This window comes from Leopardus geoffroyi, chromosome E3 (assembly GCF_018350155.1).
Source record: "Leopardus geoffroyi isolate Oge1 chromosome E3, O.geoffroyi_Oge1_pat1.0, whole genome shotgun sequence".
NCBI classification, from domain to species: domain Eukaryota; kingdom Metazoa; phylum Chordata; class Mammalia; order Carnivora; family Felidae; genus Leopardus; species Leopardus geoffroyi.
In genome coordinates this window covers 34,371,120-34,393,197 of record NC_059340.1, presented here as the reverse complement: position 1 = coordinate 34,393,197, position 22,078 = coordinate 34,371,120, and the positions used below count along the sequence as shown (strand labels likewise).

At 46.4% G+C, this 22,078-nt stretch overlaps 1 protein-coding gene across 1 annotated transcript in view; it reads right to left on the bottom strand.

Moving 5' to 3' along the window:
- LOC123589087 overlaps positions 1-22,078 on the bottom strand; it is a 31,771-nt gene that overhangs the window by 9,364 nt on the left and 329 nt on the right. Inside the window, exons 2-5 of the mRNA XM_045460728.1 lie at positions 21,573-21,899; positions 20,868-20,899; positions 18,280-18,398; positions 3,151-3,249 (exon numbers count right to left, since the gene is read on the bottom strand). Coding sequence (XP_045316684.1) covers positions 3,151-3,249; positions 18,280-18,398; positions 20,868-20,899; positions 21,573-21,899 — 577 coding nt within the window. The remainder of the gene's footprint in view (positions 1-3,150; positions 3,250-18,279; positions 18,399-20,867; positions 20,900-21,572; positions 21,900-22,078) is intronic.

The window sequence follows — 22,078 nt, the reverse complement described above, 5'->3', positions numbered from 1 at the left end:
GGTCCTTCACTCGATCTCTCTGATCTCAGATTCCCTGCTTTCCCAATGAGGAAACCAATTCCCATTGCACAGGGTTGCTTTCAGAAATAAGAAAGGGTGTGGGGCGCCTGTGTAGCTCAGTCGCATGAACGTCTGACTTTGGCTCAGGTCATGATCTCACGGTTTGTGAGTTTGAGCCCCACGTCGGGCTCTGTGCTGACAGCTCAGTGCCTGGAGCCTGCTTCAGATTTCAGACTCCTTCTGTACCTCTCCCGCTCGTGCTCTCTCTGTATCTCTCAAAAATAAATAAGCTTAAAAAAAGAAAGAAGAAAGAGTGACTATATTAAGCACTAGGAATGCTGAGGTGCTTCCTAACTGGTCCATTTTCTTCTTTTTTTTTTTTTTTTTTAATTTTTTTTTCAACGTTTATTCATTTTTGGGACAGAGAGAGACAGAGCATGAACGGGGGAGGGGCAGAGAGAGAGGGAGACACAGAATCGGAAACAGGCTCCAGGCTCTGAGCCATCAGCCCAGAGCCCGACGCGGGGCTCGAACTCACGGACCGCGAGATCGTGACCTGGCTGAAGTCGGACGCTCAACCGACTGAGCCACCCAGGCGCCCCTGAACCTGTTTCTAATAACAGTTCCTGATATATTTCCCTCTTCCAAGAAAATTAATGCCTAACACACTACCCAGCATCAGGCATTTTTGTATAAATGCATTCATTGTCTCCTCCAATCTTCACAAACCCTAAATGGTAGATCTTAGTACTGAACCACCATTTGACCAGTGGAAAAAGGTCTGGAGAAATTCATTAGCTTTCCCACTGTCCCACAACTCATTACTGGTGGAGTTGGGTCTGAACCCAGGTCTAAGGCAGAAATGCTGGATCAGCATGTCCAGCGGCTGGGTGTCTCTGTTTTCTCATTTTTTTTTTTCAACGTTTATTTATTTTTGGGACAGAGAGAGACAGAGCATGAACGGGGGAGGGGCAGAGAGAGAGGGAGACACAGAATCAGAAACAGGCTCCAGGCTCCGAGCCATCAGCCCAGAGCCTGACGCGGGGCTCGAACTCACGGACCGCAAGATCGTGACCTGGCTGAAGTCGGACGCTTAACCGACTGTGCCACCCAGGCGCCCCAAACTGGTCCATTTTCATAGCCCGCTCCAACTTGCCCCGTGCAGGAGCTGGGGTAGAGGGCACTTTGAAAACCAGCTCAGTCCACGGCCTACTGAAAACCTTTTGAGGTTCCCAGGGCACCTGGACTGAAGCCCAAAGGCATCTGGATGTACCTCAAGTCCCCTCGCAGCAGGTGGTGTCCAGGGCAGAGACCCTTCTCGGAAACCACCGCAGTGGCTAACCTAGGATTGTATTCTCTCTGCGTCTCCCCAAGTGCCCAGCTCCAGGCGTGAAGCCCCCAAAGTGAAGGAGAAGCGAAATGCATGGGGATTTCAGGCCTGAGATGTGGAAACAGTCCAGTGGGCTACCACCAGATATCCCTCCGTTTCTCTCCAGCCTCCTGAATCTTCCCCATCTCGGCCACCCCTCCCCAAACGGCTGTTTGCTGCCGAATTGCGATAACCTTCTTGCAGGCTTACCGGCTTCCAGATTAAAACTAACCGTCACAGAATATTTAATCTGAAAATTTTAGAGGGAATAAGGGCGCCTGGCTGGCTTAGTCGGTGGAGCATGTGACTCTGGATCTCAGCATCTTGAGGCTGAGCCCCACGTTGGGTGCAGAGTTCACTTAAAGAAAAAAACGGGGGCACCTGGGTGGCTGAGTCAGTTGAGTCTGACTTGATTTCATCTCAAGTCACGATCTCACAGCTGTGAGACCGACCCCCGCGTCGGGCTCTGTGCCGACAGTACAGAGCCTGCTCGGGATTCTCTCTCTTCCTCTCTCTCTCTCTGCCCCTCCCACTCCCTCCTCTCCTCTCTAAAATAAAATTTTAAAATTTTAAAAAAGAAAAAACAAAACAAGTAGAAAGAATAGAAAAATGGACTAGCTCATCAGCTCACGGTCGATGCTGTTTTCCCAAGTCTAGCCAATCCAAGAGACATTAAAAAAAAAGTCTCTTTTGTGAATCTTGCACATCAAAAGCCTTGGCTTTCAAGATTATCATCTCTGCCATGAGTTTCAAAAGCCCGTTTAGCAACTTGGTGAAAGCCAAGAATTTGGCTGTTTGGCCACTTTCTGCTTTCTTTGTTTGAATTGGTTTGGGTCAAGCCTGTCCAAGGGATGTGTAATGATTCAGGCCTCAACCTCAGGACTGGGTTTTGTGGGGAGAGGGGTCAGAGGGTTTCTTTTATAAAGGGAACATAGCATTGCTGCGTGTGCAAAACATGCTAGTCATTGCTATTTTTGTTGTCAGAATAATTTTAGTGAATTTCAATGATTTCTCAGAACACACAGATGTGATGGCCACTCCTTTGTTCTTCTTTTGTATTATTATTTTTTAAATTTTATTTTAAGTGTATTTATTTTGAGTGAGAGAGAGAGAGAGAGAGAGAGAGAGAGAGAGAAATGAGTGCCAGAGAGGGGCAGAGAGAGAGGGAGACAGAGAATCCCAAGCAGGCTCCACACTGTTACCGCAGAGTCTGGCTCAAGGCTCAAACTCACACACAGCAAGAACATGACCTGAGCCTAAAGCAAGAGTTCGATGCTTAACTGACCACCCAGGCGCCCCTCCCCCCGCCAACCCTGGTTTTTTTTCCCTATGTTTTTAAGCTCTTCAACTACCATTTCCCCTAATTTAAACTCTTGCCAGATCCTAACTCCCAACTCTGGGGTGGTTATTCTCTGCACTGAATAAGTCAGGATCCTAGGTGTTTCTGCAAGAGCACCTTCTCAGGGCTGCACCCATCCAGGCTGGCAAACCAGTGGCTTGGCTGTCACCTGAAGCCCCATGTCATCTGAAAATCTGATGCTCCTGCTTTGCATTGCATCATCTGATTTCCGGTCATAAGCATTGGCATTAATGTTGAAGTCAGTCACCTGTTTAAAAAAAAGCACGAAGTCCCTTTGCAGCCAAATCCACTGAAATTTCCCAATGTTTTCCAACACCAGAAGTCTCCCAGAATCTGGACTTAGCCAGACAGGATAATTCAGGCCCAGATATGATACACACTGAAGGGGAAGGAAGGATGGTTAGGGGTGAGAGCCACTTACTGAGAATAGAATCGCTGGTGTTTATCCTCAGCTCCGCCAACAACTTCCCTGGTGCCCCCACAGGCCACAGCCAGGCTCTGTTTCCAAACGGCAGTATTCCTGATGACAAAATCGGAAGAGCCTTGTGTCCTTACAGCTAGAGGCAAGAACCCTTGTGTGTGTTTTTTTTAAAGTGGACCAAATGATCACAATTGGTTGTGATTTTTTTTTTTAATGTTTATCTATTTCTGAGAGAGAGAGAGAGAGCTTGCACAAGGGAGGGGCGGAGAGAGACAGGGAGAGAGAGAATCCCTAACAGTCCTGATGTGGACTCAATCCCACCAGCCGTGACATCATAACCTGAGCCAAAATCAAGAGCCAGATGCTCAATCAACTGATCCACCCAGGCACCCTGGGTGATTTTTTTTTTTTTTAATAATAAAGTTTTAGAACAGTTTTAAATTTACAGAAAAGTTGTGAAGATAGTGCCAGCAATTCTCCATATACCCCAAACTGTCTGCATTTCCTGCATGATTTTCCCATATTACAAACACCTTACATTATTATCATGTATTTGTCACAATTGACCAATGTTTTTATTTATCTTGTGGAATTTTTTTCAATGTTTACTTTTGAGAGAGAGAGCAAGAGACCGTGTGTGAGCAGGGGAAGGGGCAGAGAGAGGGAGACACAGAATCTGAAACAGGCACCAGGCTCTGAGCTGTCAGCACAGAGCCTGACATGGGGTCCGAACCCGCCAACAGCGACACCAGATGCCATTGAACTGCAGGGTTGTCGATTTTAAAGCTAATTTCCTATTTGGGGCACTTAGGTTATTTTCAGTTTTGGGTTCCTACAAATAATTCTGTAATAAGCTAGGTTGGGTTTTCTGCTAACCAATTCTTTGCATACAGATTTGTTTTCTTCACATAAATTTCTAAACATAGAATCGAAGGGTTAGGGTGACATATTTGAAATCTTTGGATGCGAACTGCCGAACGCCCTCCACATTTCCACTCTCACCCCGGACAGTGTATGAAATGCCTATTTCTCTGTATCCCCACCAACACCGCATATTAAATAGTTGTTTAAAAATCTGTGCAAATTGCTTTGGTGTGTTTTTAAAAAAAATTTTTTTAAATGTTTTTATTTATTTGAGCGCCTGGGTGGCTCAGTCGGTTAAGAGTCCGACTTTGGCTCAGGTCGTGATCTCGCGATGGGTTCGAGCCCCGCATCGGGCTCTATGCTGACCACTCGGAGCCTGGAGCCTGCTTCAGAATCTGTGTCTCCCTCTCCCTCTGCCCCTTCCCTACTCACACTCTGTTTCTGTCTCTGTCTCTCTCAAAAATAAACAAACATTAAAAAAATTTTTTAAAGAAATATCATAAACAAAAACAAGTGTTCTGTGGACAGGAACTTCATTGTGCCTCAATTCCTCTTTAAAATAGGAATAAAAATATCAACCTCCTTGAGGAATTATGGGGATCAAATAAGTTAATACAAAGGCGTTATGATAAGTATCAACACATGTAGAATCAAAATTAACAACTCAGGAAACAACAGACATTGGTGAGAATGCAGAGGAAAGGGAACACTTTTGTACTTCTGGTGGGAATGCAAACTGATGTAGCTACTTGGGAAAACAGTGTGAGGTTCCTCAGAAAATTAAAAATAGAACTACCCTAGACCCAGCAATTGCACTACTAGGTATTTATCCAAAGGATACAAAAAAATGCTGATTCGAAGGGGCACATGCACCCCAATGTTTATAGCCAATAGCCAAAGTATCAAAAGAGCCCAAATGCCCATCGACTGATGAATGGATAAAGAAGATGTGGTACAATGGAGTATTACTCGGCAATGAAAAAGAATGAAACCTTGCCATTTATAAAACGTGGATGGAACTAGAGTATATTATGGTGAGTGAAATAAGTCAGAGAAAGACAAATATCATATGATTTCACTCATATGTGGAATTTAATAAACACAACAGATGAACACAGAGGAAGGGAAGGAAAAATAAGGTTAAAAACAGAGAGGGAGGCAAACCATAAGAGACTCTTAAATACAGAGAACAAACTGAGGGTTGCTGGCAGGGTGTTGGGTGGGGGAATGGGCTAAATGGGTGATGGGCATGAAGGAGGGGCTTGTTGGGATAAGCCCCAGGTGTTTTATTGTCGATGAATCACTAACTTCTATTCCTGAAATCATGATTACACTATATGTTAACTAACTTGGATTTAAATAAAATAGGGGCGCCTGGGTGGCTCCATCAGCTAAGCATCCGACTCTTGGTTTCGCAGGCCATGATCTCAGGCTTTCGTGGGTTTGAAACCCACGTGTGGCTCTGCACTGAGCATGAAGCTGCTTGGGATTCTCTCTCCCCCCCCCCACCCCTCCCCTGCTCACACTGTCTCTGTCTCTCTCAAAATAAATAAATTTTGAAAAACCTAAACAAAATAAAAAAACAACCACATGTGAAATCTTATGTGTGGCTGGGCCACCTTCTATGAAAATGTTATTAAGGATTGCCACAATATCCAGGTCTTTGTTCTTGGGTGTCAGGAGATAGTGTTAGGCAGGGTCATATGACTGGCTCTGGCCAACAGATTATGATCAGAAGTGATGTGTCACTTCCTATCTGAGGGAGCAAAAAGCCACCGTAAGTAAGACTCTCCAGGCTTCGTCTTCCCCTTTGCGAAGGGTGGAGTCACAAGACAGAAGCTGCCTGCATCCCTGAGTCACTGTGCATCATCCCGTGGAGGGCAGCAGCTGTGATGGATTGTTGCCTGGACCCAGAGCAGGCTCTGCCTGAGCAAGGAATTCACTTCCGTGAGGTTTAGCTGATTCGATCTTCTTGTCATTGTGGTTCAGTCACTGGCAGTAGCCTGACTACTAGAACAGATGTTTGAATGCTCCCAGACAATAACCCACACAGTGCATTTGGAGGATGCAGCGTACCGCCCCTCGAATCCTTCACCCTACCCTGAGCCTGGGCCTCTCCCGTTCTCTTACAAAAGGCTGTTGCTTCAGCTGCTGGGAGAATTCGCAGAAACACAGTCTGCCAAACATATTGGTACCATCAGCTCTTAGCACCCCTGGGGTACAGGGGACCTGATTCTAATTTTTTTTTTCAGTTGAGATCTAACTGGCAATTGACATGTATTAGTTCTAGGTATGCAACATAACGATTCAATATTTGTATATATTGTTAAATGATGACCACAGTAAATTTAGTTAACATCCATCACTGCACAGCTTTACAGACCCTTTCTCCTTGTGAATAGAACTTGTAAGATTTACTGTTTCAACAACTTTCCAATGTACGACACGGTATTATTAACTCTAGTCTCCACGCTATACAAGTGCTGTATTTTTTAAGAAGGAAAGAAAATGTCCTTGTGATTTTGGGATTGTGGTCTGCCAGCGCCGTGGTTAACGCACCCCCGTTTAGGAAGAGCTAGGGAAGATGCACATATTTGCACCTGTTCCTTTGCTGGGCAGCCTCTGAGGGGGTCCCCAAAGATCCACACCTCCTGGTATTCATGCCCTTGTGTAGTTCCCTTCCCCATGGTGTGGGCTGAACTCACTGACTTGCCTCCAATGAATAGAATACAGCCGAAGTGATGGACGTCACCTCCAAGGGTAGGTTATAAAAAACTGTCATTTCTGTCTTGGGCACCTCCTTTCTTTTCCTCTGCTGAAAAGAATCCAGCTGCCAGGTCCTGAGCTGCCCCGTAGAGGCTTAATTAACATAACTATCACCCAAACTGTTTCCTTTCCCAAAGGAGATTACAATAGAATCTTCTTGTAATCCCTCCTTCTGGTCCTTCCCTGTCCTCCCCCACATCCCCAGGCAACCTTTCATCTGTTTTCTGTGACTATAGATTAGTTTGCATTTTCTGTAAAGGGAATGAATCATAAGGCACACACTTTTTTGGGGAGGGGGTCTGGCTTCCTCTACTTAGCATAGTTATTCGGAGATTCACCCGTGTTGTACTGTGGACCGAGAGTTCATTTCTTCTCACTGCTGCATAGCAGTCCCCTGTATGGATGCACCATGGTCTGTTTATCTTTCCACCTGTTGGACATTCGGGTTGCTTCCAGTTTCTGCCTATTGCAGAGAAACACAGGGGGGTGCCTGGGTGGCTCAGTTGGTTAAGCATCTGATTTCAGATCAGGTCATGATCTCACACTTCATGAGTTCAAGCCCCGCTTCTGGCTTGCTGCCTTCAGTACAGAGCTTGCTTCAGATCCTGTGTCTCTGGCTCTCTCTGGCCCTCCCTCACCCAAATAAATAAATACTAAACAAAAAAAAATATTTTAAAGAAGAGCATGTAAGTATAAGTGCGGATATAGGCTTTCTTTTCTCTTTGGTAAATACCTAGGAGTATTGGTGGAAATGGTAGAGTATTATCATGAGTGTATGTTGAATTTTATTTTATTTTGTGAAGTTTATTTTTATTATTTTTTATGTTTATTTTTATTTTTGAGAGACAGAGTACCAGCGGGGGAGGGGCAGAGAGAGAGGGAGACACAGAATTGGAAACAGGCTCCGGGCTCTGAGCTGTCAGCAAAGACCCCAACATTGGGGCTCGAACTCAGGGAGTGTGAGATCATGATCTGAAGTCGGACTCTTAACTGACTGAGCCACCCAGGTTCCCCTATGTTTTTATTTTTAAAGTAATCTCCACACAGTTGGATATTACCTAAGTCTCTAAACTCACAATCCCAAGATCAAGAGTAAGATTCCCTACCAACTGAGGCAGCCAGGCATCCTGTATACTGAATTAACATTTTTTTTTCTTTAAAGTTTATTCACTTATTTTGAGAGAGAGAGAGAGAGAGACTACGGGAGGGGCAGAGATAGAGGAAGAGAGGATCCCAAGCAGGCTCTGCACCATCAGCATGGATCCTGATGGGCTCAAACTCATCAACCATGAGATCATGACCTAAGCCTAAACTAAGTGTCAGGTTCTTAATGGGCTGAGTCATCCAGGCACCCCCTGTATGTTGAATTTTAAAAGAAACTCTTGGCTTATTTTTCAAAGTGATTGTACCACTCTACAGTCCCACAAACTACTCTGTAAGATGTTTAACCATTCTGGAACTAACCAGTAAACACCAGAAGTCCCAGTGTCTGTGACAGCCATCTCCCACCACCCCCCATTCCAAATGCTTCCCAGAATGGGGCGATACCCCCACCTCTGCTAGACCAGAGGCATTCTTGTTCCAGTGGTAGGAACCCCCATTTATGAACCATGGAAGAAAGCTTGTGAACCCATATTTCTTTTTTTACTTCTTTTTTTTTTTTTTTTAATTTTAAGAAAGAGAGAGCGCGCATGAGCAAGGGAGAAGGGGCAGAGGGAGAGAGAGAGAGAATCCTAAGCAGCTTCCACGCTGTGCGGTGCAGATGAATCCTGACATGGGGCTTGATCCCACAGCCCTGGGATCATGACCTGAGCTGAAATCTAGAACCAGAGGCTCAACCAACTGAGCCACCCAGGTGCCCCTGGGAACCCATATTTCTGACTGAGTTCACGGTAGCCAATGTACAAGACTCTAAGAAGAGCAGGAGGTTGCGACTAGTGGTACATCTTGGCTTGGCTTTGCATTTTGTGGTTCTTTGGTTTCTGAAAAGACCAAACTGCTCTTTATTTAGAAAACCACGGTTTACATGTAGTGGAGAAAACACCCCGTGGTGGTTGGAACGTACAGTCAGGACCCGTTTGCTTTCTATTCTTAACTTTGCCTCTGGCCCTGGAGCCTCCCAGAGCCTCCCTGGGGTAAAAATAAATGGTGTTTGGTAATCTCGGGCTGAAAGGTGGTACCTAAGTCAAAAGTACACCTGAACTCAGCTAATTTTCTCTAATCACCTGTACCAGCCAAGGATCAGCGGGTGCGGGGGGCTTGGGGGGGGACATGATTATGATGCAACCACAACCACGCACTGCAGGACGGCACGGAACAGTGTTGTGATTCCGAAAACCTTCATATCTGGACCTTATCAAGCTGGAGTGTGCATCAGAATCCCCAGGAGGGCTTGTTAAAGCACAGACTGCCTGGTCCCACCCCATAGATTCTGATTTCAGGTGTCTGGAGAGGTGCCTGAGAATTGTCATTTCTTTCTTCCCTTCCTTCCTTCCTTTCAGTATGCTCCACGTGGAGCCCAAAGTGGGGCTTGCTTGAACTCACAACCCTGAGATCAAAACCTGAGCTGAGATCAAGAGTCAGATGCTTAACTGATTCCTCCCCCGCCGCTTTTTAAAAAATTAAAAAAGATTTTTTAGGGGCGCCTGGGTGGCTCAGTCAGTTAAGCGTCCAACTTTGGCTCAGGCCATGACCTCGCAGTTCGTGAATTTGAGCCCCACATCGGGCTCTCTGCTGTCACTGTCCACTTGGGATCCTCTGTCTCCCTTTCTCTCTGCCCTTCCCCAGCTGTCATGCACACTCTTTCTGAAAAATGAAAACAAATTTAAAAATTTTTTATTTTTTATTTATTAAAACTTTTTATATTAATTAATCATGGTTTTTACTTTAGAGAATCTTCGTTTCTAGTAAGTTCCCAGTTGGCACACCTGCTACTGATCATGGGGCCACTCTCTGAGACGTGCTTCCTTCCTGGAAGTCTTTGCTAAGGTCAAGTCCAGCTGAGTCAGTGACCTTCAGCTGGGGCGATTTTCACCACCAGGGGGCGAGACTTGGAGACATTTCTGGTTGCCACAGCTGGTGTGCAGTGGGCATTGCTACTGGCATCTAGTGGGTAAAAGCCACGTATCAAAGCATGAGACAGCCCCCCACAGAAGTTATTCGACCCAGAATATCAACAGTGCTGAGGCTGAGAAACTCTGAACTGCCGAGGAAAGCATAAATACATCAGAAGATTATTATTACAAGGAGTAAATAATACGCAGCCATTAGGAAGAATGCCCTTTAGACCTTTTATTTCTTTTTTTCTTAGGCATTTTTAAAAACGTTTATTCATGTATTTTTAAGAGAGAGAGAGGGAGTATGAGCAGGGGAGGACAAAGAGAGGGAGGCAGAGAATCCCAAGCAGGCTCCACTCTGTCAGCACAGAGCCCGACTTGGGGCTTGAACTCATGAACCAGTGAGTCGGATGCTTAACTGACTGAGCAAGCCAGGCGTCCCATTTTCTTAGACCTTTTTGAAACTTGAGGAATTGTTTATGATGGGGGGCAGGGGAGAAAAGGAATACGTTCAACATTATCAGTGGTTTCATTAATTTTCTTTATACTTTATCACTTCCTAGAAGTTTCTTGTTTCTGTGTTTATTTATATGGCATCTGTCTCCATTTAAAAGGACCTAATCTAGTACACTTTAGGAGAGTGTTAACTAGTCAGTGGATACGTGGCTGGGGAAACCCAATGTCTTATAAGTCAAATCAATGGCGAGTTGACGGGTTCTTAACAAGTGACTCCCTGAAAAGAAAAGCTCTGGTTTGCGGTATTTGCTGATTTTCATGCTGTAAACATCCCCCACCCCCCACCCACCCCCCGTGGCTGATTTCAAGCCACCTCATGATGTCACTGGAGAAGGAGTTGGATAGATGAGCACAACTGGCTGGCCAAGCCCATAGGAGCCAGGGGCCCTGCTGTTAATTATGGAAATAATTATGTTAATATAAAAGACTTGAAAAATATATACATTTTTTAATGTTTATTTTTGAGAGAGAAAGAGAGAATGAGTGGGGGAGGCACAGAGAGAGAGGGAGATACAAATCTGAAGCAGGCTCCAGGCTCCGAGCTGTCAGCACACAGCCCAACGCAGGGCTCGAACCCATGAACCGTGAGATCATGACCTGAGCTGAAGTCGCAGAATGCTCAACTGACAGAGCCATCCAAGAGCCGCAAGACTGGAAAAAAGTATTAAAAGACTGGAAGGAAAAATGCCAAAAGGCTAATAGTAGTACACTGGGATCATGCAAACATTAGAAACTATGAAGCTCCAGCTTAATACGAAATGAATTTGAGAGCGGGGGGGGGGGGGGGGGGGGGGGCGGCGGTAGGGAAACAGAGGTGGCTCCTAGGCTGGGTTATGTCCTGGGTTATGGAGGAATAGAATCACCTAGCCATTCAATCGACGGAATGGGAAAAGATATTTGCAAATGACCTATCGGATAAAGGGCTAGCATCCAAAATCTATAAAGAACTCACAAACTCCACACTCCCAAAATAAATAATCCAGTGAATAAATGGGCAGTAGACATGAATAGACACTTTTCCAAAGAAGACATCCATATGGCCAACAGGCACATGAAAAGATGCTCAATGTCACTCCTCGTCAGGGAAACACAAGTCAAAACCACACTCAGATACCACCTCACACCAGTCAGAGTGGCTAAAATGAACAAATCAGGAGACTATAGGTGTTGGCAAGGATGCGAAGAAATGGGAACCCTCTTGCACTGCTGGTGGGAAGGCAAACTGGTGCAGCTGCTCTGGAAAACAGTGTGGAGGTTCCTCAAAAAATTAAGAATACAATTTTCCTATGACCGAGCAATAGTGCTACCAGGCATTTACCCAAGGGATATAGGAGTGCTGATGCATAGGGGTACATGTACCCCAATGCTTATAGCAGCACTTTCAACAATAGGCAAATTATGGAAAGATCCTAAAGGTCCATCAATTGACAAATGGATAAAGAAGATGTGGTTTATATATACAATGGAATAGTATTTGGCAATGAGAAAGAATGAAATCTGGCCTTTTGCAGCAACGTGGATGGAACTGGAGGGTATTATGCTGAGTGAAATAAGCCAGGCAGAGAAAGACAGATACCATATTTTCACTCATAGGTGGATCCTGAGAAACTTAACAGAAGACCATGGGGGAGGGGAAGGGGAAAAAAAGTTACAGAGAGGGAGGGAGACAAACCATAAGAGACTCTTGGATACTGAGAACAAACTGAGGGTTGATGGGGGGGTGGGGGAGAGGGGAAAGTGGGTGATGGGCATTGATGAGGGCGCCTGTTGGGATGAGCACTGGGTGTTGTATGGAAACCAATCTGACAATAAATTAAAAAAAAAAAAAAAAAAAAAAGAATCACCTAGCCATTAATGTTACTTAGCTCCCAATTTCTGGTCTCCATCCAAATTCTAAATTTGTGACTAAGAGAATCAGTTGACATGATCCTATGTCAATTGTAGTGGAGGTTGGGGGCGGGGGGGAGGATGCATATAAACATGCGGTGCATGGGGGGGGGGGGGCATGTGCTGCAGGTGAAATGTGGGTGAGGTAGAAGTGATGGGGGCTGGGAGACTCTGCTGGGGAACGCCCGGTCAAGGAGGACTGCTCAGAGGAAGTGACATGTGAACTGAGACCTAAATGACAAGAAGGTGCCTGACAGCCTGGGACTGTGTTTTGAGAACAGCCAGCAAATGCCTTCCCACTCAAGATGCCGTCTGCGCATTGGGGCACAGGCATCGCTGGGGCATTGGACGGGCACCCACCCAGGGCGCACCCCAGCTGTGTGGAACTGGGCTGTGCATTTGAATGAGATCGACCGGGGGGGGGGGGGGGATTCAGGTGAGAATCACAGAGCTGGGGACTGAATTCGAGAGCCTGCATTACTGTTTCAGGATGCTGGTTGCGGTCAGATACTGTGACTCCACTGCACAGACAACTCGCCTCAATGAGAAGCTGTTTCTCTAGTGAGACCCCGGCTGGCAAACGGAACTGAGCCTTTGTTTTTCAGAGCTGTGCCATTTTATTACTTTATTTTATTTTGTTTTTTAAATGTTTATTTTTGAGAGAGAGAGGAGAGCGCACACACAAGTAGAGGACGGGTAGAGAGAGGGAGAGGGAGACACAGAATCTGAAGCGGCTCCAGGCTCTGAGTTGTCATCACAGAGCCTGACATGGGGCGCGAACTCATGAACTGCAAGATCATGGGCTGAACTGAAGTTGGATGCTGAACCGAATGAGCCACCCCAGTGCCCCTGAGAGCTGTGCCATTTTAAAACTGGTTTTGGGGGGCACCTGAGTGTCTCAGTCTGTTAGGCATCTGACTCTTGGTTTCAGCTCAGGTCATGATCTCATGGTTCGTGAGTTTGGGTCCTGTGTTGGGCTCTGCGTGGACAGCATAGAGCCTTCTTGGGATTCTCTGTCTCCCTCTCTCTCTGCCTCTCCCTGGCTCGTGTTCTCTTTCCCTCTCTCTCAAAAACAAACATTTAAAAAACCCCCACCGATTTTAGGAAAGTGAAGGAATCACTTAGCAGGCAGAAGCCGGAGGCCTGAGAAACAGCGTTATCATGAGACTTTTCACAGTGACATCACCACCGGGCTGAAGCGTACCTTCAGCCCAAGCCCTGGGCACCACAGGCAGAGTTCTCACAAGTCGGAAAGGCCACGGGCTGTCTTTCTGAATGCACTTAATTGCCTGTGATTCACCCCTCAGAGAGGAGCCAGAAAGAGAGATCGTTCCTAACCGGAGTACTATCTGATAACTGGCAGCAACTTGCAGCTACAGTTCCAGGCTGAACACCAGCCCTGGAAGGAACACGCTGTTGTAATGGGGCAAAGTTGCATAAAAGGTGGGTAAAAGCAAAGAGGAAGCACAACCAGCAACCTCAAATTTCCCCAAGCTACAGATTACATTTATTTAGCACTGTGCAGATTAGTACGTCCTTTACATATAACGAGCAATGGATTGCGTTTAGCTGTTGGTGCAGAGACCCAACCACAGCTGCTCATATGAACTAGACGGCTTTTCTTTTACTTAAATAGTGGTCTGAGGACATCCACAAATTCATCAGACTTCCTCCTTTCTGCTCCACTATTCTCGGCATATGGCTTCCTTCCTCAAGGTTACCTCATGGTCAAAGATGGCTGCTGCAGCCCTGGCTACCTTGTTTGAGTTCCAGGCAACAGGAAGGAGGAAGTAGCAAGAGCAAGAGACCAAGCTAAGTCACTTCCTTTTAAATAGCTTTCCTGGAAGCCCCACCCAATGACTTCCTCTTATGATTTCATCATCCTCCCTTCCTTGCAAAGGAGGCTGGGAAATGTAGTCCTTAAGCTGGGCACACTGCCCACTTGAATACAATTTAGGCTCTGTTTGCAAAAAATAACTGTCAAATGGATATTGGGAGAGAAGCATGCAGTCTCCAACATGCTTACATTATCCCATTCTGTGCTCAGTTTTGAGAGACCTTTGGGAGAATTTATAATTTCCCCCACAAGGTCTGAGATTCTCTGACACTTTTTTCTGTGTTATAAACAGACTAGCAGTATTTTTTCTTTCTTTTTCTCTGGGCGGGGGGGGGGGGGGGGGGGGAGGGGAGAGAGACAGAGAGAGAGACAGAGAGAGAGAGAGACAGAGAGACAGAGAGAGAGAGAATCTTAAGCTGGCTGTATCCCATGACCCCGGGTGCATGATCTGAGCTGAAATCAAGAGTCGGATGCTCAATCAACTGAGTCACCCAGGCACTGCAAGACTAGCAGTATTTTCTTTTTCTTAAGAAATTGCCCAAGGTAAGCTGCATTTCATAGCAAGGGGAGGAGAACATATAAGGTTTCAAATCTGTCGAAAATCTTCTGTCACAATTTGTTTTCTGTGTTTCTACAGAAAACGAGAGTTTAGGGAGAAACACGTCCCTTTAATTTACCAAGTGAGGTGAGTTGTGACCACATTTGATCACAGGAAAGGCATGAGAAGGAATCAGAACACATCCCTCCCACACTCCTTCCCCCACCTCCCAGAAGAGCAGATCATTGTTCCCATACACGGTGACTGAAATGTGAGTGGGGGGAGTCACCCGCATCTCCAACAAGCCACCCCACCTTTGGAGTCCAGGACTGCACGGTCAAAGATTCTCACCCTCAGTAGGAAGCTGAGTGCAGCACGGGTACGATCGAGATGTGGTGTTTTAAAGTATATCCCCATTTCTATGGCATGCCTCCCTTCAAAGGTGGAGCCAATCCCCCTGGCCTTGAACGCGACCCAGAGTTAGTGGCTTGCTTCCATGGAAGAGACTGTACACATGCTGTATGACTTCTGAGGCTAGGTCATAAAAAGGAGAACTTCCTCCTGGCATTCTCCCTCAGCTCACCCCCTCTGGAGGAACCAGATGCCATGTCTTGTAGCAAAAGTGAAATTCAGAAACCAGCTCAAGAGCGTACTTAATAACGCCAACACTGGTGCTAAACTTGAGCAGGCAACGTATTAAACCCCAAAAAGGACTGCCTTTATTTAAATGTATGTGCGGTGAAATGTTAAGTAAAAGATGTTTGATTTTATCTTATTTTTATTGACCTCTTGTGCTCACAACGTTATTTGACTTTTCTCATGTCTTTTGACTCATGCCCTTCATTCTAACTTTGAGCTTTCCTGGCAGTAATTGATCTATGAGGCCGCGTGTATGGCCTACTGTGATGAATGCACGCATCATGTATCACGAGAAGCTGTGGGTATCACCCATTCTCTTGACATTGCTGTGTGGTAGTCCAGGAGAGAAGGAAAGCGATGGGCTTCCATTTCAGTTTTAATTCAATCACATGGGGGCGCCTGGGTGGCTCAGTCAGTTGAGCGTCCGACTTCGGCTCAGGTCACAATCTCATGGTTCATGAGTTCGAGCCCCACGTCGGGCTCTGTGCTGACAGCTCAGAGCCTGGAGCCTGCTTCAGATTCTGTGTCCCCCACTCTCTCTGCCCCACCCCTGCTTGTGCTCTCTCTGTATCTTTCAAAAATGAATAAACATAAAAAAAATTTTAATTCAATCATGTGAACAAATAATCTTGGGAGTGTGGAAAGCCTTTCTAAGCCTGATGCAAAACTCAAGAGCTATAAATTCAAAGACTGAACTCTTTAAAAAAATTTTCAAAGCAAGAAAAATGGAAAAGGATAAACGAAACAGAAAGCCAATGACAGCCTGGGAAACTAGACTAGTCAAAGTACAGCCATAAGGAGATAACCTTTTTTCATTTCTTTGATCGGCGAAGCGCAGAGTTTTTGTTTTTTTTTTTAATACCATTAGTAAGACTATGGAAAAATGGCACACATGTATTTATGGGAGCCAGTGCCAATTGCTCTGCCTTTCTGAAGCACATTTTCTTTTTCTTTTTTTGTATTTTTTTTATGTATATTTATTTTTGAGAGAGACAGAGCCTGACATGGGGCTTGATCCCATGAACCATGAGATCATGACCTGAGCCAAAGTCAGGAGTCGGCTGCTCAACCGAGTGAGCCACCCAGGAGTCCCTTTCAGAATATTTTAAAAGGATTTATGTACTGACAAGGAATGGTGTCAAACTATGTTAAGAGACAGAAGAGTGCGATAGTACTCATAAAATGATCGCGTGCTTTTCCATAAAGTGGGGACATACATATGTATAGTTACATACACACATACACAAGGACACCATTTCCAAAGGTTACATGTTAGCTCTTGAGTATAGGATTGAGACACATGCCAGACAAGGTAGGTGGAATAACTTTTCACTTCTTACTTTCTGTTCTTCTGTGCAATTGGAATTCTTCCGTTGGAACAAGGAGTACTTGTTAGAACCAGTGAATACAGAATACGGTGCTCTTACAGGGGATTCTACCTCATGGAATATATAGGAAAGGAGGAATTAAAGGATGGCCAAGATGAGTTAGTTGTACAGAGACCCTGAGTACGTGTTCCTATAGTACTAAAACACTGAAAACAGCCAAACAGTTCATGCTTTGTGGTGATGAACTGATACATTATGATGGGCCTATACCATGGGGTACTATGTGACTGTTAATAAGAAGTAAGCAGGGGCACCTGGGTGGCTCAGTCGGTTGAGCGTCCGACTTCAGCTCAGGTCACGATCTCGCGGTCCGTGGGTTCGAGCCCCGCGTCGGGCTCTGGGCTGATGGCTCGGATTTCCGATTCTGTGTGTCCCTCTCTCTCTGCCCCTCCCCTGTTCATGCTCTGTCTCTGTCTCAAAAATAAATAAAAAACGTTAAAAAAAAAAAAAAAAAAAAGAAGTAAGCAGGTGACTACTGTTGACCTTTAAGGAACATGGGTTTGAACTGCGTTGATCCACTTATATGCAAATTTTTTTCAGTCAATACAGTACAGGTCTGTGAATGTATTTATTCTTCCTTGTAATGTTCTTAGTCACATTTTCTTCTCTCTAGCTTCCTTTATTGTAAGAACACAGTGTATAATACATACATAGCATACAACCTACATGTTAGCCAACTGTATATGTTATGATGGATGAGGCTTCCAATCAATAGAAAGCTGTCAGTAGTTTAGTTTCAGGGGTGTACAAAGTCACATGGATTTTCAACTGTGCGTGGGGTCATACCCTTAACCTCCACATCATTCAAGGGTCAACTGTATACTGTTGGCATGGAAAAGATGTCCAAGGGGCGCCTGGGTGGCGCAGTCGGTTAAGCATCCGACTTCAGCCAGGTCACGATCTCGCGGTCCGTGAGTTCGAGCCCCGCGTCAGGCTCTGGGCTGATGGCTCAGAGCCTGGAGCCTGTTTCGATTCTGTGTCTCCCTCTCTCTCTGCCCCTCCCCCGTTCATGCTCTGTCTCTCTCTGTCCCAAAAATAAATAAACGTTGAAAAAAAAAATTTTAAAAAAAGAAAAGATGTCCAAGATATATTACAAAATGGAAAATAAAAGGTCAATTTCATAACAAGCTGTGTAATATATCTTTTGTGTTTAAAAGTGTTTACATATAGGGGTGCCTGGGTGGCTCAGTCAGTTAAGCATCCGACTTTGGTTCAGGTCATGATCTCGAGGTTTGCTCGAGCCCTGCATCGGGCTATGTGCTGACAGGTCAGAGCGTGAAGCCTGCTTCAGATTCTGTGTCTCTGTCTCTCTCTGCCCCTCACCCACTCACGCTCTCTCTCTCAAAAATAAATGAATGTTGGGGCGCCTGGGTGGCTCAGTCGGTTAAGCGTCCGACTTCAGCCAGGTCACGATCTCGCGATCCGTGAGTTCGAGCCCCGCGTCGGGCTCTGTGCTGCCAGCTCAGAGCCTGGTGCCTGTTTCAGATTCTGTGTCTCCCTCTCTCTCTGCCCCTCTCCCGTTCATGCTCTGTCTCTCTCTGTCTCAAAAATAAATAAACGTTAAAAAAAAAAAATAAAAAAAAAATAAATGAATGTTAAAAAAAAAAACTTAAAAAAAAAGTCTTTATGTATACATACCTAAAAGTCTGGAAGGTGTTAAAAATCAAAGTGCAGTGGCACCTGGCTGCCCTAGTCTGTGGAACTTGTGATTCTTGATCTTGGGGTCCTGAGTTCCAGCCCCACGTTGGGCATGGAGCCTATGGAAAAAAAAAAAAAGAAGAAAGTATACATTAACTCACATTTTCTTCAGTCATCAAATGCTACTTACTTTAAATGGATGTGAAGTTTCCAGAGTTTAGCTGAGAGATGTCACATGCACTGTGGCTCCTATAAACCTCCCAATTCCAAGGTTGGAGGCTAATCCAGGATCACTTTCTCAGGCCCCTTGAGGACTAATTTTTTTTTTTTTTTTTTTAGTGCCAGTCTTTATTGAGTAATTTTGTGGATGTGTGAGGAACTCAGTTCTTTTCTCATTTATTCTCATTGAATCTTGAAAGCAAACCTCAGGAATTTCTGTTATCATCTCCATTTTTGATGCTCAAAGAGTCTTACTAATGTGCCCAAGGTCATTCAGACAGGAAGTGCCTATAAAGTTATTTAGAAAGCCAAACTAGATGGCACTATCTCATCAATAGAAAGAAAAAAAAAGGGGTTCAAGTCAAACTAGATTATTACTGGTTTTGTAAGCCTTTTCCATGTCTGTGCCTTTCTTTTTATTATTATTTTTTTAATGTTTGTTTATTTTTGAGAAAGACAGAGACAGAGTGTGAATGGGGGATGGGCAGAGAGCAAGGAAGACAGAATCCGGGACAGGCTCCAGGCTCTGAGCTGTTAGCACAGAGCCCAACGCAGGGCTCGAACCCACAAACCGTGAGATCATGACCTGAGCTGAAGTCGGACGCTTAACCAACTGAGCCACCCAGGCACCCCTTTATTTAATTTAATTTAATTTAATTTAATTTAATTAAAAAAATTTTTTTTAACGTTTTATTTTTGAGACAGAGAGAGACAGAGCATGAATGGGGGGAGGGTCAGAGAGAGAGGTTGACACAGAATCAGAAGCAGGCTCCAGGTTCTGAGCTGTCAGCACAGAGCCTGACGCGGGTCTCGAACTCACGGATCATGAGATCACGACCTGAGCCGAAGTCACACGGTTAACCAACGGAGCCACCCAGGCGCCCCATCCCTTTATTTTATTTTTTAATATTTATTTATTTTGTTTTTTTAAAAAAAAATTTTTTTAACGTTTATTTATTTTTGAGACAGAGAGAGACAGAGCATGAACGGGGGAGGGGCAGAGAGAGAGGGAGACACAGAATCGGAAGCAGGCTCCAGGCTCTGAGCCATCAGCCCAGAGCCCGATGCGGGGCTCGAACTCACGGACCGCGAGATGGTGACCTGAGCTGAAGTCGGACACCCAACCGACTCAGCCAACCAGGTGCCCCTAATGTTTGTTTATTTTGGACAGAGACGGAGTATGAGCGGGGGAGGGGAAGAGAGAGAGAGGGAGACACAGAATCTGAAACAGGCTCCAGGCTCTGATCTGTCAGCACAGAGCCTGATGTGGGGCTTGAACCCATAAGCTGTGAGACCATGGCCTGTGCTGAAGTCAGACACTTAACCAACTGAGCCACCCAGGTGCTTTGTATCTCTGTGCCTTTCAACTAACGTGTCCCAGTGCTCTGAGGGGCCTCTGCCTTCCAGGAGCCTTGGCTGTGCTTCATGGTCTAGCAATGCTTCCCCCCCCCCCCCCCCCCCAGGAAGTCCTCTGAAATTCCACCACTGGGAAATACCCATTTATCCTCCTTACAAATCTAACTTTCCGCCATCATAGCATAGGCCATATACTGTTTTTACAGTAGCCACAGGTGAGCCTCATCCCATAGCCCTTGCAGGTTGGCTATGAGCACCCAGCAGGTATTGACGTGTAATAATGCTGCTTAGGTTTTATAAACAGCAGTTTAGAATGAAACTGACCAATAGCTTGGGTCTCCAGAGTCATCTCTGTGTGTCTGGGGGTAGGGAGGGGGAGGAAGAGAGGAAGAGAGAGAGAGAGAACACTCATTTAAGACCTTGGCAAGTCTCAGAAAAATCTCTATGAAAATGCCCTCAAATTAAACATTTTTTGCCATACAGGCGCCTGGGTGGCTCAGTCGGTTAAGTGCTCAACTTTGGCTCAGGTCATGATCTCGAGGTTTGTGGGTTCGAGCCCTGTGTGGGGCTGTGGTGACAGCTCAGAGCCTGGAGCCTACTTTGGATTCTATGCCTCCCTCTCTCTGCCCCTCCCCTGCTCCTGCTTTGTCTCTCTCCGTCTCTCAAAAAATATGTTAAAAAAAATTTCTTTGCCATAAAAATAACAGATTTTCAGATGTTTTTCTATTGTAATCATTGAAAAAATTCTTCTAATATTACAGAATCAACAGATAGTTTTTGCTGTGCTTGTGCAAAAGAGGTAAGCCCCAGGCTGTGTGCCTCTGATAGTGGATGGACAAAATGCATTCATGGCCTGCTGCTCCCACTCTGGCTGCCTGAAAACTTGGGGTTCCCCTCTAACACCCACTTTTGCCTGGCACGTACTTTCTGCGTGGCCTTCAACCCCCTTTCTTCCTAAACCTTACCTATCTTTTTAAAGATCCAACCAGGAAGAAGACTGCCAAGATTCTGACCTTGAAGAAGTTACTTTTTGGAGACAGCAGTCCTGTAAGAAAACACATCAATAGTAGATCATTTCATGTAGTGATACGGGGTATGAAACAGTAAAACCAGGCAATAGGAGAGTAGAGGGCTCTACTGTAACAAGGCTGGTATGACAAGAGCTCTGTGCTTACAGGCCATTTGAGCTGAGCCTTGAGAACTGAGGGGCGGGGGAAGAGTCCAGAGAGAGCGTACCATGAGAGCAAAGGCCCTGTGGCAGAAAAGAGCTTAGTGTCCTGGGGAAACATAAAGAAGGCCAGTGTGAATGGGCAGCACAAGACAAGCAGGGGACGGTGTCAGGTGAAAATAAAGGAGGCGGACCCATATCCTGTAGGTCAAAGTGAGGAGGGTGCTCGAGGTGGCAGCTAGTGGGGGATAGTGGCCTGGCCGACTTCTCCAGCCGTGGGTGGCTCCTGCCCCTGACGCCGGAGTCTGGGGTGGCGGGTTTGCCTCTGTGCGATCATCGCCCGTTTGCGTGGCTGCTTCCACTGGGGTGCCCCGGGGTCGCAGGGGCAACAGGGTCACCGCGCCGCGCGGGTTAACTGGAGGCCGCGCCGTCCACTCGGCGCGGCCACGCGGGTTCCGGCCGCGGGAGGCGGGGGCTGGCGCGTGACGCAGGCTGCCCGCACTTGGCCCCGCAGCGTGCTTGTCGGGACAGGTGCGGGGCCGCCACCCACCCCGGCTTGGGCTCCCCGTCCCGCGCTCCGTTGCGCTGGCGGCCTCCAGGGTGGACTGGCGGCCGCGACACGGGACGCTGTGCCCGAAGACCAGCCCGCTGGCCTTGCAACTTGCGAGTTTTTCTTCGAGCTCGGAGGCCCAAATTGCCCGTGAGAGAAATGGGACACTGAAATAAACAGATGGGGGAGCACTCTGCCAAGCTGGACACAAGTTGGGCGTTTCCTTCTCTTTCTCCACGTCCCTCCTCCCCTTTGGAAGCCCAAAGGGCTGGAGCAGGCTGGCTGCCACCCCCGACACCCCAGCGACTCCGAGGCGCGGAGGCCCGACTTACTTTTGCTTCCCCTGAGGCCGGGAAGCGCCTGAAAAGCCCCCGCGGGGCGCGGTCGCTAGGGCGGGTCACGTGACCCCGACTGGACGCCCCGCGGGGTGGTTGTGCCCAGCCGCGAGCAAGCGAGTGCGCATGCGTACCTTTTATCTCTCCCCACCCCACCCCGGGTTGGCTTGG